Below are 18,221 nucleotides of genomic sequence, written 5' to 3'. Positions count from 1 at the left end.
GAATGTGGGTGGGAATGCTCATATGTTGTGAAGCCTGGCCCCTGATCCTCTCCTCAGTTCTCTTTTTTTGTCTGCTTGATGCAGAGGCCTCTGAAACTTTGGAAGATGGCAACATCCTAGAAAGAAGGAGCCCAGATCCTTAAATCACTTCATGGAAGGCCATTTGTCAAATCCCCATACTAAATTGTATGCATATGTAACCGCATACTAACATATGCAGTTAATATGTTTTCTTAACCACTGAGATATAGAAAAACTGTAAAATTCAGATAAATGAAAGAAAAAATTACCCAGAATTCTGAAGACCAGAAGTTAACTAATTGTTACAGAAATTAGTCTACTCTGACAAATCCAGGCATGTTGCTGCTTTTAGTCAACCCACATTGGAATTAGTGTTAAAAAAAAAAAATGAGGGCTTAGGAACCCCTGGGTGGTTCAGTTGGTTAAGCGTCCAACTTTGGCTTAGGTCATGATCTTGCGGTCTGTGAGTTGGAGCCCCGTGTTGGGCTCTGTGCTGACAGCTCAGAGCCTGGAGTCTGCTTCAGATTCTGTGTCTCCTTCTCTCTCTGCACCTCCCCAACTCATACTCTGTCTCTCTCTCTCTCTCAAAAGTAAATAAACATTAAAAAAAAAAAAAAGAGGGCTTGGTATTATTTTCTCTTTCACAACATCATCCTCTGTTTTGAATACCTATTGTGGAAAATAATAAGCTATTATGTATACAGTAATTATATAGAGAAAACTGTGTTTATGTGGAAGGTGTATTTTTCTGTACATACATCTCACATTCATATATTCATGCCAAAGGAGTAGAACATTGACATAAGTAAATAACTTAATATCACTTACTTGATTTTGGATGTTGTCAGCCTGTGGTCAGAAATGTACACTTAGGTTTGAGGGAGACAGTTGGTTTTTTTTTATTTTTTTTTATTAGCATTTATTTATTATCGAGAAACAGAAAGAGACAGAGCATGAGCATGGGAGGGGCAGAGAGAGGAGGAGACACAGAATCTGAAGCAGGCTCCAGGTTCTGAGCTGGCATCACAGAGCCCGACGCGGGGCTTGAACTCACAAACTACAAGATCATGACCTGAGCCGAAGTCGGACACTCAACCGACTGAGCCACCCAGGCGCCCCGAGGGAGACAGTTTTAACTAATCATTCCATTTGTTCCCCAAATTCCTAGCTCCTATGAAGTTAGGAAGACCATGTGGCCAATGAAGTGTGAGCAGAAGCCCCAGATATTCCTTCTGGTTGGAAGTAGTGAAAAAAGTACCTGAGATCCTCTTGTCTCTGTTTCTCTGCTGCAGTGACCAACAAGCTTGTGCAGCCACAAGATGGCAGAGCCTCCATCATCCTCAACCGTAAGTGAGACTGCCTCCCCATCAGTAATGCATATGTGGCATAAGCAAGAATTAAACCTTTCTTGCGTTAAACAAGATTTCAGGGGTGCCTGGGTGGCTCAGTCAGTTAAGCATCCTACTCTTAATTTCAGCGCACATCATGATCTTGCAGTCTGTGGGATCCAGCTCTGCATTGGTCTCTGTGCTAACAGTGCAGAGCCTGCTTGGGATTCTTTCTCCTCTCTCTTTGCCCCTCCCCTGCTCATGCTTGCTCACTGGCTCTCTATCTCTCAAAAATAAATACACTTTATTAAAAACAACACTGGGATTTCAGATTAATTGGATAACTGCAACATAAACCTATCTTGTCCTAAATACAAGGCTCTTACAATTCTCTGTATCTTGCACCCTCCACAGCAGCAGCTCAAAGCCACCGTTCATCATCCCGAGACTGATTACCTGAGATTTGATTTCCTAGCTGTGAGGGAAAACATGAGGTAAAGAATAGGACTTTAGAATAGAGAGACGGTAAGAGTTCCCTTCTTGTGAGTGCAAGAGTGATCTTACCAACACAAACAAGAGGTAGATGTAGTTGTTTTGATTTTTTGAGCCCCAAGTAACTTATGAAATACATTTAAATTACACTTACTCTATGTGAGAACCGATGATGGTGTAGAGACATAAAGACAGTAATGACAAAGAATGAGTGGGATTTCTTGCCCTGCTAGGCAAGTACATGTATCACCTATTTTCCGCCTGTTAATAAAGAAAAGTGATGTATGGCAAGGGGTGGAGAAATTAGTTTACAAAGAGAGATATAAAATGAAGCACAGACGCTTTGCTCCTTTAGTATCTAATAGCTTTAAATGAATTTTCCTTAAATCAATGAATGATACTTCTCTATTGTATCTGAATTTTTTATAATGAACTTAAACTATTTTTATAATTAGAAAAATGTATTTCTATTTTGAAAAGAAAAATAATCACTGTTAGTGAATGAGGAATGCGTAATTGTTTCCTCCACTGACCTGTATTCAAGAGCACCTAACATAAACAATGCTTATCAGCTTCTTTAACTGTTTAATTCAAAGCCTGAATTCCTTGAGGGCAGATGCAGGATTGGAATTTGAGAAGCAAACACAGTGAGGGGGCACCTCATGGAGGCTCAAATATGTGAGTTGCCTATTGAATGACTGTACCTACACGGTGCATATTTACCTATCATCTCTTTCATTTCTGGGATTATTTGCTTCTGTTTCAAGTGATATTCCAAAGAGCTTTGTGGGCTCTGGACTGGCCCGTAAGTTCACACTTAACAGGGTCCAGCGATGCAATAATAGAATTGCCAAAAACAGCATCTGAATTTCTTGTTAAATGGAGTCTCTGTGCACAGACTCCGCTTCACTGGCATCATTGCTCTCCCAGAAAAAAAACAGGAAACCAATTATAACACCAGTTCCCTATCTTTTTATACTTTTGTATTGCCCAATTACTACATGTAGGTAAGTACATCAGAAATCATCTTGTTATAGCTATAGATAAAATTCTTGTTATCCTGTTACCCATTTTAGCTCCTTTTTCCTTTGCAAGTTATTTGCTGCCATGCCTTAGTCTATGAACAGCTGAAGGTCATTTTCTAAATAAGAAATTCAGCCAATTTATTTCAATTTTCCCATTTTTAAAAAGTTTTGGCTACCAGGAGCATAAGATTTCATTTGTGATAAATTACCAAATTTCAAGTAAGTGGTAAATGAAAATTGCCTGGTATTGTGTAAGGAGGGGTAATTTAAACTCTTTGTGGGAAGCAATTGGTATTTTAAATAAGCCTTCTGTTGACTGTCTAAAACTATTTTAAAGGGCTCCATGCAGTGCTATATCTTTAAATTTACTTTACTATTATAGTCATTTTACTAGCTACAGAACTACAGCCATCTATCTCTGGTTGTCTCTTTCTGACACCCACAGATGTATCCACCCACACACTCACCCACACAAACCTACACTCTGACTCACATTTAGAACAATTGTCAAAAAATCCCCACTCCCTGTCTAACTAAAATGTTCCTTTCAAACACATGCTATTTGTTTGATCTATTTCCCTGTATCTGTGAGTCAGTTAAGTCTTGTCTGATCTACCCAGTAGATGAGAGCCTACATGTATGTTTTTTTTTTAATATGGATTTGGCAAACCTGATACATATTCAAGCATTTGAGATCATAAAAGCCTGGTGAGCAGTTTTTTACTCCCAACAGTTTTGACATCAAATCTGTGGGTTTTTTTCCTAACACCAACCAATTTTCCAACTCTCCAAACACCAACGGTGTGTCCTACAATGCAATTCTGACACTAACTACCAGAGTTAGCACAGACCCAACAGGTTAGGAGCTCATTCCCACAAGACTGCCCTACTTTAGACACCAATCACACATCCCAGGCCAACCATATTTCTGAGGGATAGGCTATACATTAGGTGTTCCCATGACCCCTTTCTAAGGTTCCATTAATTTTGTTAGAATGGCCCACAAATGTCAGAAGCAGTTTACTTGCTATTACTGGTTTATTACAAAGGATACAATTCAGGAACAGCCAAAAGGAAGAGATACGTTGGGCAAGATACAAGGTGGGATTGGGAGGGCAAAGAGCTTCCATGCCATCTCTGGGCATATCACCCTCCCAATACCTTGATATGTTTATCTGCCACGAAGCTCTCTGAATCTCATCATTTAGTGGTTTTGATGGAGATTGCCCTACATAGGCATGGTTGTGACTAAGTCTATCTCCAGCTTCTCTCCCCTCCCTGGAGGTCAGCGGGGTGGGGCTGAAAGTTCTAGCTCACTAACAAGGTTGGCTCCTCTGGCAAGCCCACATGCTAAAGCCACATAGGGGCCCACCAGAGTCATCTCATTAGCATATACAACTCAGGTGTGATTGAAAGGATATTCTTAAGAGGGGTGCTCCTGGCACCTGTTTCAGGAAATTCTAAGAGTAGAAGCTCTATGTCAAGAACCACAAAGACCAAATATACATTTATCACATTTGGTAACATTTACTATAAATTAATTCTTATCCAAATGCTGGCAATTATTTCTAATTTAAAATATTATTCTAGAACTGGCAACAAGTCCATGGCTATCATTTCGGTTAGCCTGAAGAATGAGAATAGCTCCAGTTTAATATCACATGCATCTACCTGGACTATTGAGCACTTTCATGAGGGAAGGAAGAAAGGATGTACTTCATTTCATTAAATGACAGCAGAGCATCATTTCACTCATATATATCTTTTATCCAGTGTCATCTAGTATCTGAATCACAGCTGGGATCCAGATAGAAAGGATAAGACTGAAATCTCCAAGTAAGTGCACTAAAGCTTTTTTGTGTGTGTGTGGGGGGGGGGGGGGTTCATTGCTCATAGGAGTGACCCGTGGACATATACTCTATGCCCATTTAATTTAATTTTACATAGATTATTAACAAGTTTGTTTATGTGACTTACCAACCAGTCAGCCAATTAGGAGCATCAAATTAAAACAACAAATTTGAAAGAGAGGCTGCTAAAGATAGGTGGAATTCTGTCAGTCTGAAATGACAGCTGACAATCTCAAAGCAGACAGCAAGAAATTTGTGAGAAATAAATTAAAAGTCTGAGGACATTCAGTGTAGGAATGAACATTCAGTACATTCCAGGACTACCTGAGGGTATCATTGCTTTATAGTATAGAGAATTGAGTTTTATAATTCTGATAATGAATCTTCAGTAGAAAACTCAGTTTGGCTCTGTTTGAGAGGTTAGAAATATGTAACCCATTTATTTATGTAGAAATAGTTTCAGGGGTGCCTGAGTGGCAAGTCATTTGGTTGACTTGATTTCTGCTCAGGTCATGATCTCACAGTCTTGAGATTAAGCCCCACGTAGGGCTCCATGCTAGCCTGCTTGGGATTCTCTTTCTCCCTCTGCCCCTCTTCTTCCTTCTCTTTTCTCTCTCTCTCTAAAAAAAAAAAAAAAAGGAAGGAAGGAAGGAAGAAAAGAAAAAAATAAAGAAAAAGTTTCAAGTAAATTTTTATTATTATTTAATTTATTTTTTTTAAGTTTATTTATTTATTTTTGAGACAGAGAGAGCACAAGTGGGGGAGGGGTAGAGAGAGAGGGAGACACAGAATCCAAAGCAAGCTCCAGGCTCTGAGCTGTCAGTGCAGAACCCAATGTGGTGCTTGAACCCACAAACAGTGAGATCATGACCTGAGCCAATGTCGGGTGCTTAACCGAATGAGCCACCCCATCCAGGTGCCCTTCAAGTAAATTTTTAAAAATAACAAAGTAGTATGTATTCATTTTATTTAAAACTTCATTCTTTATAAAAGAGCATAAAGAGAGAAGTAAAAACTTTTCATTTAACTGCCCCTACCCCTTCAATCATACTTCACAGATGTCCTTCCATTTTCTATAGTTAAATTTTTTTTTTTTTACATTTTGGTACTTCATGGGGGAAACCCCAGAAATCTAGGAAATTCATTTATCTAGAGAACCCATTTTCTCATGATCTTGGCTAAAGGTAGCAGGGCTATATCTATAACCACAGTCCCCATACACTAATCTGGTTAGGATGTTTTCTTACAGAAAAAGATAATACCAGCCCTAAATATGGAGATCAAAGATGGTATTATCTCTCCTTGATACTAGCCTCTGTATTCACATCTCTTTATAACCACTGTTCTAACTACTTCTCATTGGTTTTTTGGATATAAGACAAAATTCTTCAAGAGTACCACTGTTTATTTCAAAGATGAGTTCAATCATTGATGCCTGTGTGACTCAATGTCCTTTTTAAATTATGCCAACAAGTGCTCACTTCAGCAGCACAAATACTAAAATTGGAACACTATAGAGATTAGCATGGCCCCTGCACATGGTTTAGCAGGAGGGGCTAGCCTCTTGGCCTGACTACTTCCTGTCTGCACCAGATAGAAAAAGCACCAAACTTCCACTGCTACCATCATATCATCTTCAGAGGTAGCCTCTAACAGGAGCTGACTTCCCATAGGCCCCAAATCAGTCTCAGTCATGGGCTCTAGGGTCGCAAGGGAAGGCCTGATAAATCCAAGCAGGAACCTGATGTGTGCCAAAAATATCTGTCAGAATAAAAACAACTATTTCTTATTTGCTTGTTTTTTAAAACAACAGACAACGTTAAGGTACAGAATTTCAATATATGCTTATACCATTTGAGGTCAAAGTTTGCTCAGCAAGAAACAATTTCCATTTGTAACCACTCTTTTCTTATGAATTCTATGTAGATTGCAATTGAGGCATATCTATAGGAAACTTAAAACTTTCACAAGTAGCACATGAATTTTTGATGCATTCAAAATACAGATTGGTGAGGTTATCAAAATAGAATCATATTTCAAAATAAGAAATACTGTGAGTCAGGACAGCCCTACCAATTATAGCAAACTTGTTTCTGAAAGACTTAGTGCCTGGGTCAGCACGATGTAACGTTTTATCAAAATGGTGTCATTAGGAATGGGTGGCAATATTTTAACCCTTTCTCCCAAGAGTTCCAAAATGCTTTTTTAGCATGTTTATAAATATTTGCTTTTGTGCGATTTCAGGAGAAGCTTTCCATACAAACATTTGGCTTTCAATGAGTCATCCCCAGTCTGGTTCACATCCAGAAGCTTCCTGCTTGGCTATCAGTGAATATTGGGCTCAATAACTGCCTTATTTTTATAACTTGCTTCAATGAAGATCAGAAAGGTGGTGGACTGAGAAAGACATACTGAGATAAATATAAGAACACTCTTGTTTCCTTAAGAGAGTTTGACAACTATGTGCCAATACCCTAACTACCATTTAAACTGAGCTTAATGCTGGGATTGTGATGGATTTGTTTTTGACCTTTTAAAAAACATCCAGATGATGTTGTTACTTTTTTTAGTCATCATGTATATTTGCTAGCTAAAGACACCCCAGAATTCAGAATTACAATATGCAATTTTACTTTTACTGTTATTGGATCTGAAAACCATCAACTGAAAGCAACAGTAAGAGTAAATTACTTTTCCCCAAATTGAAATTGAAAAGAATGAGGGTCCTTAGTTAAGAATTTAAATAAATATTTCTTCAGCTAGAATTACAAAACCTTTAAGTAAACAAGAAAGCAACAGTGATGAAGCATATGAATTAGCAATAATCTTTCTGTATTTTCATTCCTAAAGGGAAAATTTGGGGGGTTGAAATGGCACAGTATGTATCTTGGGGGTAAAATGTCAATATGATAAAAATACTAAAATTTCCAGGCATAATAATGTGAATTACAGATTTTTAAGAAAAGAAATCAGTACCTTGCAAATTATACAGTAGGTAGAATATATTATTTATTCCTCTTTATTGGATTAGAATAAGGGTTGCAAATTCATGGTCCTTTTATCTTGAATTGCACTCATGTACCTAGTCTTACTTTGTTTGCATAGTATATATCTTTTAAATGTTTATTTATTCTGAGAGAGAGAGAGAGCATGAGTGGAGGAGGAGCAGAGAGAGAAAGAGAGAGAGAGAGAGAGAGAGAGAGAGGGAATCCCAAGCAAGCTCTGAGCTGCCATTCGTAGAGCCTGATGTAGAGCTCAATCTCACAAACCATGGGAGCATACTCTGAGCCAAAATCAAGAATCAGACGTCTAACCGACTGAGCCACCCAGGCACCCCTGCATGTTACATATTAAATGCTTAGGAATAGTCTCTGTTCTCTCTTACCTCCTAAAAACTCTCTCCCCATTTTTCTTGAAATGTGTATTTCTCTGTCTACATTTTATTTTTCCAAATTTTTATATGGACTTGGATATAAAAGCTCCATCACTTTTTCTTCACTTCTTTCATACATTGGTGAATGACAACTTTCACTTAGCCTTCAAGTGAAAAAGGCAATGAAGAGTGGTGAAGACTGTGATGAAATAGGAAAGCACATGCCCATTTAATATGAGGGTACACTGCTAAGCACCAGTAAATATGTCAATAGCCATATATTCCAAATTTTCAAGAGAAAGCCTGAAAATATTTAAATATTTTATGATTCAATGCTTTAAAAACAAGAAATGCCATTTTAAGAGGCCCAAAACACCAACAATTACCACTGGAAAATGTGAGAGATTAAATATATGTACTTCAGTTCACATTAGGAGAGGAGAGAGAGAGCGAAAGTACTGAGAACCCTGGAGTGGTGTCCCTCACGGGCTGCCTTCCACCTCTCAGTCCACCACCAGTGCATACATTGTTCTGTGGGACATTTAGTGCCATCAGTCATCTCTGATTCACTTATAGAAACCTTTCCCTAATTTGCTCCAGAGTGAACATTCCACACTTGAATTCGTACTTGCTGGGAGAGACGGAAAAATCAATCTTAGGGCAATTATAACAATAACAGTAATGAACTTATGTTGAGAGGCACTATATAATCTTTCATTTAACAAATATCTACTGAATGCCTGCTATATGCTAGAACTATGTTTTTGTGATGTGTTAGACATTTTGTAGGCATTGGAAATAAATCAGTTTTTTAACAAAGAAAAAAATGCCTGTCCTTATGGAAATTAGATTCATTGGGGAGACAGATAATAAATAAGATGAATAAGTATATTAAGTATAATGAATTAAGTATATTAAGTTATACTTAATAAAGTACTATTAGTGGATGGTGATAAATGCTATGGAGAAAACTAAAGTAAGAAAGAATAAGTTCTCTGGTTCTCCAGTGTATAATTGGAATAGAATACATGGTAACTGGCAGAACCTCCACATTGATTTCCTTTCCTTTTTTTAATGTTTATTCTTTTTTTTCCTTTAAAAATTTTTTTTAATGTTTATTTTTGAGGGACAAAGCATGAGCAGGGGAGGGGCAGAGAGAGAGGGAGACAGAATCAGAAGCAACCTCCAGGATTTGAGCTGCTAGCACAGAACCCAATGTGGGGCTTGGACTCATGAACCATGAGATAATGACCTGAGCCAAAGTCAGACATTTAACTGACTGAGCCAGCCAGGCACCCCATGATTTCTTGCACTGTGGGATAAAAGTTGTATTAGTGGGGAAGACAAAGTGAAATATCTGAAACTGATTTGCACCTTCACATGATAGTAACTAAAAACAATATCATGTCCTGAGGGAATGGCAGAGTTTTATGCTACCGTTTAAGACCTAAAGAATACTGGCCCTCATTTATCCCCATTTAATTCACCAGTCTGGCCCTTAAAAAATGTCTGATCCTAAGGAATAATAAAGTCAGCCATATAGTTGCCCTGATTGCAGTTGCCATGCCAGATGTAATCTCTGCTGGAACAGAGGTTCCAGCCTCTGGTACCTTGCATTGATTAGCAAATACATTCATTTCTATTGCTATCAAGGAATGGGAACAGAAATATATGAATGACAGAGACATTTACACTCCTGACAAGGGTTAAATCTTTCACCCTCTGTCATAATATAACCCAAGGAACCTGGACTGCCTGGGCATTCTGCATATCACTATGATCCACTATACTGAAGGTACCATGTGTGGTGGTTTTAAATATGCCCACAAATTCTTTGATATTTCTTCCTTCAAGAGAGCTTAATGCCTGTTCCCTTGAGTGTGGGCTGGCATTAGTGACTTAATTCTAACAAATAAAATATTGCAGATGTGATAGTATGTGTCTTCTAAGACATTACAGCTTTATTCCTTGTTCTCTCTTGGATCACTTACTGTGAAGGAGGTCAGGTACCATACGATAAGGACACTGAAGCATCCCTTTCAGAGAGATTCATGTGGAAAGGATCTAGGCTTTCTGTCAAAAGCCATGTGAATGAGCCATGTCAGAAGCAGATCCTCCAGCCCCAGTCAAGCCTTCAGATGACTGCAGCCCTGGACAGCATCTTGCCTATAACTTCATGAGAGACCTTAAGCTATACTTCCTGGCAGATCTATGCTATAAGAGGTATCTGTGATGGGAAAAGACATTTTATAGAATTTACAGCAAGCCCTAGTAAGAGAATCACTATGTATACTTTAGAGTTCTGGAACAATGTTATACCATCTACAGCAGACATCATTAAAAGTATGGTTCCTGATGTGCTACTAGGCCCTGGTATAGACAGAACACCTGATCTTGGGACATACAGTGGCTATGCAGCCAAAACTGTTCATTACAAGGTGTGTTCTGTCAGATCCACTAAGTCATAAGGTCATGTGAGCCCAATAGAAGTCCATAGTGAGATGGAAATTGTACATTTAGGGTTAGTCATGAGCAGGGTCAGAGGTCAAGTTAGCTGCATATGTAGGTGGCTTAGACTTCTGGTTCATTCACCTCTATGGCACCATTGCCTTTCTCTCAGGTTACACTCATGTGGTTTTTTTGGGAGATGGGGAACGGTAGAAAGGAGGACAGGCAAGTCCCTATGATCACTTCATGGAAAAGAAAAAAACCTGTTTTGATACACAGATAGATCAGCTTGGTATATGGTGAAGCAAGAAATGAGCCACTATATTATAATCCTCATTCAAAGATGGCCCTAGAAGGTAGCAGTAATTGGAAGAGCTTTAGTGGTACACCTGGTCATCTATATTATATGGAAAGAAAAGTAGCCTAAAATATAAGATTCATGTGATGAATAGTGTATCTGCTTAGTCAGGGGTTTGGAAGAAAGATTCAAAAATTGGGAACAAGCAGGTCTAGAGAAGAAGCATGTGGATAGATCTACAGGAGTTCATTCTTCCAGCTGTTGGAAGTATTGCAGGACTCCTATCCAGAATATATTAAAAACCTTTCACATCTCAATTATAAGGAATGAAACAATCCAATTTTAAAATGGGCAAAAGATTTGAACAGACTCTCTTTATCAAAGAGGATATATGGATGACAAATAAGCACATGAAAATATGTTCAAAATCATTAGTCATAAGGAAATGAAACACTATTTCACAGGAGAATAGCTGAAATTAAAAAGACTGAACACACTATACACTTAAAATTAATACAATGTTATATATCAATTATATCTCAATTAAATTTTTTTCAAAAATAGACTGAACATACCAAGTACTGGTGAAGATAAAGAGTAACTGGAACTCTTTCACCTCTGGTGAGAATGTAAAATATTGAAAAACAATTTGGCGGTTTCTTTAAAAGTTAAATGTACACTTACTATATATGATCCATCTATTTTGCCTCTATTTATTTACCCAAGAGAAGAGGAAGCATTTGTTTACATAAAGACACATATGCACATATATGCTTACATAAAGACCCACATATATTATGTGTTCACAGATACTTTAATTGTATAATGCAAAACTGCAAACAACCCAAATATCCATCAACAGGTAAACAAATTTTGGTATATCAATACAATGGAATACTACTCAGCAGTGAAAATAAGTGAACTCTAGAGTCACACAACCATATGTATGAATCCAAACTAATTACACTGAGTGAAAGTAGCCAGATCAAAAAAGACTGTGCTGTAATGATTCTATTTATCCAATATTCTAGAACATATAAATTAATCTATAGTAACAGAAAGAGATTAGTGGTTGCCTGGTGATAGTGTGGTGGGTTGGAGGGAAAGAGGAGGAATCACAGAAGGGCTTAAGAAATCTTTCAGGAATGACCAAATTGTACATTTTAAATATGTGCAATTTATTGTATGTCATTATATTAACTTTTAAAAGAAAAAAGATTTAATCTCATGCCAATGGTGTCAAGTACCTGATCCTTGGGATCAAAGACCATAATCTGGAAATGCTTTTCCCATTAACACTCAAGGAAGTGACCCGAGGCAAGCCAGGGAGCTTAGATTATCTTTAGGTCAGGTCAGTGTGGAAGCCTATTGGGAGTTGTAAGTCAGGAGATAGGTGGTATTCACTCATTCATCCCAAGAAAGTGTATGTCCAGGTAAATGGAACTTCTTAAGTCTGAGACCATCCAGAAGCATGTGAGGATGGGATGAGCTATGAATGTGGAATGGTCAGACCCAGGTTAGGCAGAACTGGGTTTGGGCACTGAAGTAGAGCTACATTGATCCAGGAGGTGTCTCTGAGGTGTCTCCAGATTCTGACCCTTTGATATCCAAGCTTGAGTCACTTAGCAAGGGTTGTGGGCAAGAGCAGACTCCCTAACAAGAAGTGGGGTTGGGTAGATGCCCCCAAATGTGTCTGTACAGTGAGCCAAAGAATGAAAGGAAGCATGTAGGAAAATGATCAGTGTGAAGAATACCAAAGAGGGGCACCTGGGTGGCTCAGTTGGTTGAGTCTCTGACTGGATCAGGTCACGATCTTGCACCTTGTGAGTTCGAGCCCCATGTCAGGCTCTGTGCTGACAGCTCAGAGCCTGGAGCCTGCTTCGGATTCTGTGTTTCCCTCTCTCTCTCTGCCCATCACCCCCCCCCCCCATCTCTCTCTCTTTCTCAAAAGTAAATAAACATTAAATTTTTTTAAAAAAAATTAAAAATAACACTGAAGAAACTACCTGGCCCAGAGTGAAAAGTCTATAGTACATAAGAGAGAAAAATAATGTACCAGGGAACACTTTGGTGAGAGGGACAGTGGACACAAACTGGAATCTGAGGGCCTCTTAAAACCTAGTCTAAATAAGTGGAGCTCAGTGGGTACCAGACAGGAATTAGCACAGATAGGGAGTAAAGTCTACTCTTCAGTGTAGTGAGGGGTATAGTCATATCAGAGGATGGATGGGAATCCTTTCTTGTATGAACCCAGCAAGGATAGAAGGACTAATAGCCAATCAGAAGAATATATTCAAAACAAGGCCACTGTTTGACAAAATGCCAGGGGGAGGAGCCAGTCCTTGCTCACCAGTAGGGACACAGAGACCATAGAAGAATGAAAGTCCAGGGATTTTGACCAAGAGCCAAGGAGAAGAAGATATCCAGGTCAGAGCAGAAACTGATTTTTATGGGGTGCTGATGGGAGATGTTCAGGTGGGGCCAAGCTAAAAGGCCTAAAAGCCGTTGATTACAGCCAATTTTAAAGTTGGTCAGAGAGAGATGAGAAATTTACCAGCAGATCTCTCAAGGACACAGGCTACTTTTGAGATTGCCAAGGAACTCTGACTCTGCCCATTATGTCATATTCCTACAGTCATGGATTAATACCAGATTACTGAGGGCCTTGGCAGCAAAGCAAAGGAGTTTAGACATGAAATAATGGGCACTAGGAACCACAGCAAGCTTTTAAGCAAGAGTACAACAAATGAAAAAAAAATCAATCTGGCAAACTGGATAGAGAAAGAGAGAGCTTGTTAAGGAAGTCCAGTTTAAAAGCTATTACAGCAACTCAGGACTTATATGGTGAGGGAAGCAGCTGTGAGAAAAGGAGTTGCTGTCAGAGAGGTGGGAGATGAAGCCAGATTGCAGGTGATGAGCTGGTTGACTGTATGTGGTAGATGGTAACAAAAGCCATAACTATAGATGGATAGCTATGTAATAACACAAATATAGTAAAGTGTTAGCTGAAGAAAATAGGTGGTGGGCATGCAGTCTTCATGGTACAGTGCTTTCAAATTTTTTGTATGTTTGAAAATTTACACAATAAAATGGCAAGAAAAAATGGCCAAAAACGAATCCCCTTCTTCTATCTGTGCCCTCGTAATATGATTTTACAGATTTTCCCATCAAACAGTGGACTCTTTTCTACCCTGTGAATCTGAGTTGGCCACGCAACTTGATTTGGCCTGCGGGACATTAGCAAATGTGATAATGCACACGCTTGAACATTTGAGCATTGGGGTTTACCATTTTTCTGATCTATGGAACCTTGCAACTGCTATCATACAGATGATCTTGGACTAGCTTGTTGGATGATAGGCACATGGCCTTGTTACTCTCATCACTCTAAAGCCGACAGCCAGCCAACCACTAGACATGTTTGTGGGACCATTGATGGCCAGCTGATCACAGACGCATCAATGAGTCCTGCTGAGAGAACTTCCCAGCTAAGCCCATCCCAAATTGGCAACCCACAGAATTGTGAACAAATAATTGACTACCATTTTAAGCCACTAAGTTTTAAGAAAATTTCTATGCAGCAAAAACCAACTGATACATTCTTTTTTGGTATCCCTTTGACTCTATTCCAAGGGAACTCCATATTGAGCCCTGCCTGTCTCTACTTGGCTCTGCAAAGTTTCAGGGAGAGGCCAGTGGTATCTAGGGGTTAGAGGGAGGATGACATAGTATGGGGACAATGTGACATGAGAGGATGCCATGGGGTGGAGCCAGTGTGACATTAGGGCAAGAGTCAATGTGACATGGGGGAAGACTCAGCTTGTTAGGTGAGGGGGATCTGTAGCTCAGAGAGGAGGGAGTTTATTTGAAAGTTGAGGGCTAGTGAATGTCACACAGAGAGGTGAAGATCAGCCACACTAAGGACAGGCAAGTAAATGTAAGGGAACCAGGGAGCTGAAGTATTATGGGAGACAGTGGAATAAGGCAGACACAACTGGCCAGTTGAGATTTCTCTTTGCTAATAAAGTATAGCAAAGCTCTTGGTTTATAGGCTATCCCTCAGTGGTCAGGCATTTCACCTTGGAGAAATTTCACATGCTACAATGGGAGGACAGACACTCTAGAGAGATAGGATCTGGCCTGGCTCTCTTTCCTCCCTTTGGTGGCATACTACCTTGGTTGAGCGAACTTTGCTCCCTTGGATGTCCCTACACCTCTTTGATATTTCTCCCTTTGCAAAGCTTCCAGGAGACCAGGTTTGTTATAGTTCACTCCCTTCCCAGATCTTCTGACTGCAAGAGAGCACGGAGATCACAGATATGAACCGCCTCTTTCTAGTCTTCAGCATTCTGACAGTGACTGGTGAGTGCAGGTTTCTATTTTGGCTTAAATTTTGAAAAGGTCATATTGGAGGAAAGTGTAGGAAATGGGTCTAGATAAGGTGGGTAGAGAGTACATTACTTAGATAAGAATTTAGGAACCCAGTGATTAGAAGTTTCCTAGAACACTCAGAGATATCTAGAGCCCACTGATTTTCCTCTGGCTCCATGGGTGCATGAGAAGATTCAGACTGAGATAATAAGACTTGACACAAAGGATGGTGGGTCTTGGCAAAAGAATGTGATTTTGCTATATAGCTAGGAAGAAAGCTTGAAGAAAATAGAGAGGTATCAAGAAGAAGGAAGGAAGGAGAAGAGGAGTGAATAAGGAGTATATAAATTCAGAGGAAAGCCTAAGGGAAAATTAGCAGAAGGACCCTGAATGGTCCAATAACACCTCCTATATCAGTAACACATTGACCATTTCAAAGCACTTCCACATAAAATATTCCAAACTTCTATCCTCTGGAATGTCTGCACCTGTCTCTAAAATTCTGCTCTCCTTTCCCTTATCTGACAGTGGTAACAACAATAATTGTAATACCAACACCAACACAAGTAAAATTAGCCCAGCAGTTCAACCAGATGAGCATAGAAACTGCACCAACCTTTCTGGTTTTCCTGAACTCAGAATATGAGCCTTGTTTGGGGACCCTGATCCACAAACAGTGGGTTCTCACTGCAGCCCACTGCTTCTTACCGTGAGTAATGGAATCCTAGAGGGAAAAGTGGTCCCCCTTAGTCCCCTGAGATTGTTCCTGAGATTGTTCCTGAGATAGTTCCCCCTGAGATTGTTAAAGGGGTACTGAGGCTCAGCCCTGAAGAGACTTGCCCAGGGGCTCTCAAGCCTGAGAAGTTATTGGAAGGAGGCAGGAAGTAGATGTAGGTGGTTATGAGTTCGATTTTTGGGTGGGATGATGTAGACTGAGGGATCTGGGGAAGCCGAGGACTAGGGGATGAATCCATTGGGATAAAAAGCCTATATACAATGTGGTACAGATCAAAGAATTATAGAACTGCAGTAGCAATTGCTCATTTGCCAGACAAGGAGATGGAGGTCTTGCCAAGTTATGGAAGGAACTCATGCAAAGTCACAAAGCAAGTTGGGGTAGAAAAGATACAAGCTGAACAATAGGAAAATATCTCCTTCTTCTACTAATCCTTCATGGCCTTTTCCAGATTTCTTGAGATAAACGTTGCGGCTTCAAAAGAGAATTTTCAAAACAAGATGGGGAACTTAAGACCCACATTTATTGTCCAACACCCAGACTTTACCCGGGATTCTGCTGAGCATGACCTCATGCTCATCAAGCTGAATCATCCTGTAGAGCTCAAGGATCAGGTCAAGCTGGTGGTTCTACCCAACACCACGAATGACAGAAGAGGGGAAAAGTGCACTGTCTCTGGCTGGGGCTGGGAATGGAGAAATTTCAGTGAGTAACCCTCCCAAGACAGACCCTTAGTGCTCCTTGCATACCCACACAAAGAGGATTATCATATAACTATTATTATAGATTATGAGAGCTGGAAGAGCCCTGAGAACTTCTAATATCTCAACCTCTAGTTTTATTCATTTGGAAATTGAGGCCCCAATTGGTAACGTAGCTGTTAAAGGAATCCAGTGTTCTTGCTTCATCACCCAGGTGAGGGTGAAAGGGTGTCTGGGTGAGGAAGAGATTGGCAGGTAATCCTACTGGTGATGCTGAGTGTGGCTCATTCATTAGTAACTTATAGACAAGCATTCACAAATAAAAGCATGTACACACAAGCCCAAGGCATGCAGTTTTACAACACTGGGACCAGACTTGGTTTATTCATTTCATTATTTTTTCTTCCTCTCTGGTTCCTTTTCATGTTGGCTTTTTCTGAATGATGATTCACTGAATGATGGAGAGATTAATAACAGAAAAGAGGGAGGGAAGGGGAGAAGAAAGAAAGATGAATACGTGAAGGATCAAAGAGAAACAAAACCTCTTCTGTCTCTCTCCCTCTGTGTTTGTGTGTGCGCGTGTGTGCACACTCATGTGCTCAGACCCAGAACCTGATATCCAGATAAACCAGACTGTCTTTTGGTTTTCTAATGATGACTGCCAAGAGTCCCTTGTAAGACAAATTCCTATTAAAATCACAGAAAACATGTTCTGTGCAGGATCATCTCTGGAGAATACACACTCATGTAAGGTAACTCTTTTCTCTCTGCCCATTTGAGTTTGGAGCTGTTTTGGGGTCCACATATTTCCCTCAACCATTCCAATCTCCTGTCTCTACATTCAAGAAGAGATCAATGTATATGGGATCCAGGAAGGACTGTGTCCTTCCAATAATGAATGAACTTAGATGCTAGGGTGGAAACATCTCAGAGTGTTCTTATTTCTTTATGGCTAACTCTGATGTGGCCTAGAAGTAGTTGGATGGGCCCAAGATGTCCACCAGACATTTCTCCCTGTCCTTATCCCCTAAGTCTTTCTATTCTGGGCCCCTCAGGGACTTGGCACTAGGTCATCTTTGTTTTGGCTATCCTGTCTGACCCATCTGTCCTTTTTCTAACAGGAATTAGATGCTGTCCCAATCCTGTGCCAAAATCAGCTCCATGGGATCCTATCTTGGTCAGCAGGGTGTATTTTGAAAGGTGATATTGGCTACTACACCAAGGTTTCCCGCTATACAGACTGGATCCACAAAGTTATCCACAGCAACTGAGCTCTCTCTGTTCCCTCTCCCAGTGGCCTCAGAACTGGGTCTACCATCCTTGACCCTCTTTTCCCTTTAGCCTCAGAACAAGATGGGAATAGAGCCTTTAGCTATAAGAAATTTTCTGTTCCTTCTATTATTTTGACTTCTCTTATCCTTTTTCAGTCCTAGCCTGATCACCAAAGGATTTGAGCTGGATAACGTTCTCCTAAATAAGCTACCTTCTCACCACTCTTTTCCTCTCCTCCAACTTCCTACTCACCTGCAATGGTTTCTGCAGACTTTTATGGAGAAGTTCTTCTCCAGCCCCTGCCAT

The 18,221-nt window shown here is 39.9% G+C and overlaps 1 protein-coding gene across 3 annotated transcripts; it reads left to right on the top strand.

Moving 5' to 3' along the window:
- The first annotated feature begins 1,188 nt into the window (after nt 1-1,188).
- On the top strand, nt 1,189-18,021 carry LOC122481577 (serine protease 58-like). 3 transcript variants are annotated; one of them, XM_043577326.1, is made up of 6 exons: nt 13,753-14,756; nt 15,077-15,197; nt 15,735-15,915; nt 16,394-16,647; nt 17,247-17,395; nt 17,765-18,021. In XM_043577326.1, exons 2-6 carry the CDS (start codon nt 15,155-15,157, stop codon nt 17,912-17,914), a joined length of 777 nt encoding a protein of 258 aa, XP_043433261.1. In that variant the 5' UTR covers nt 13,753-14,756; nt 15,077-15,154; the 3' UTR covers nt 17,915-18,021. The 3 variants fall into 3 exon arrangements, with proteins under 3 accessions (XP_043433262.1, XP_043433261.1, XP_043433260.1); XM_043577325.1 differs by having other exon boundaries at nt 13,754-14,762; XM_043577327.1 differs by lacking the exons at nt 13,753-14,756; nt 15,077-15,197 and adding an exon at nt 1,189-1,367.
- Nucleotides 18,022-18,221: the final 200 nt, after the last annotated feature.

Source organism: Prionailurus bengalensis, chromosome C1 (assembly GCF_016509475.1).
Source record: "Prionailurus bengalensis isolate Pbe53 chromosome C1, Fcat_Pben_1.1_paternal_pri, whole genome shotgun sequence".
NCBI classification, from domain to species: Eukaryota; Metazoa; Chordata; class Mammalia; order Carnivora; family Felidae; genus Prionailurus; species Prionailurus bengalensis.
The sequence above is the reverse complement of the archived record's forward strand: the minus strand, read 5'-3'. Positions and strand labels throughout refer to the sequence as shown.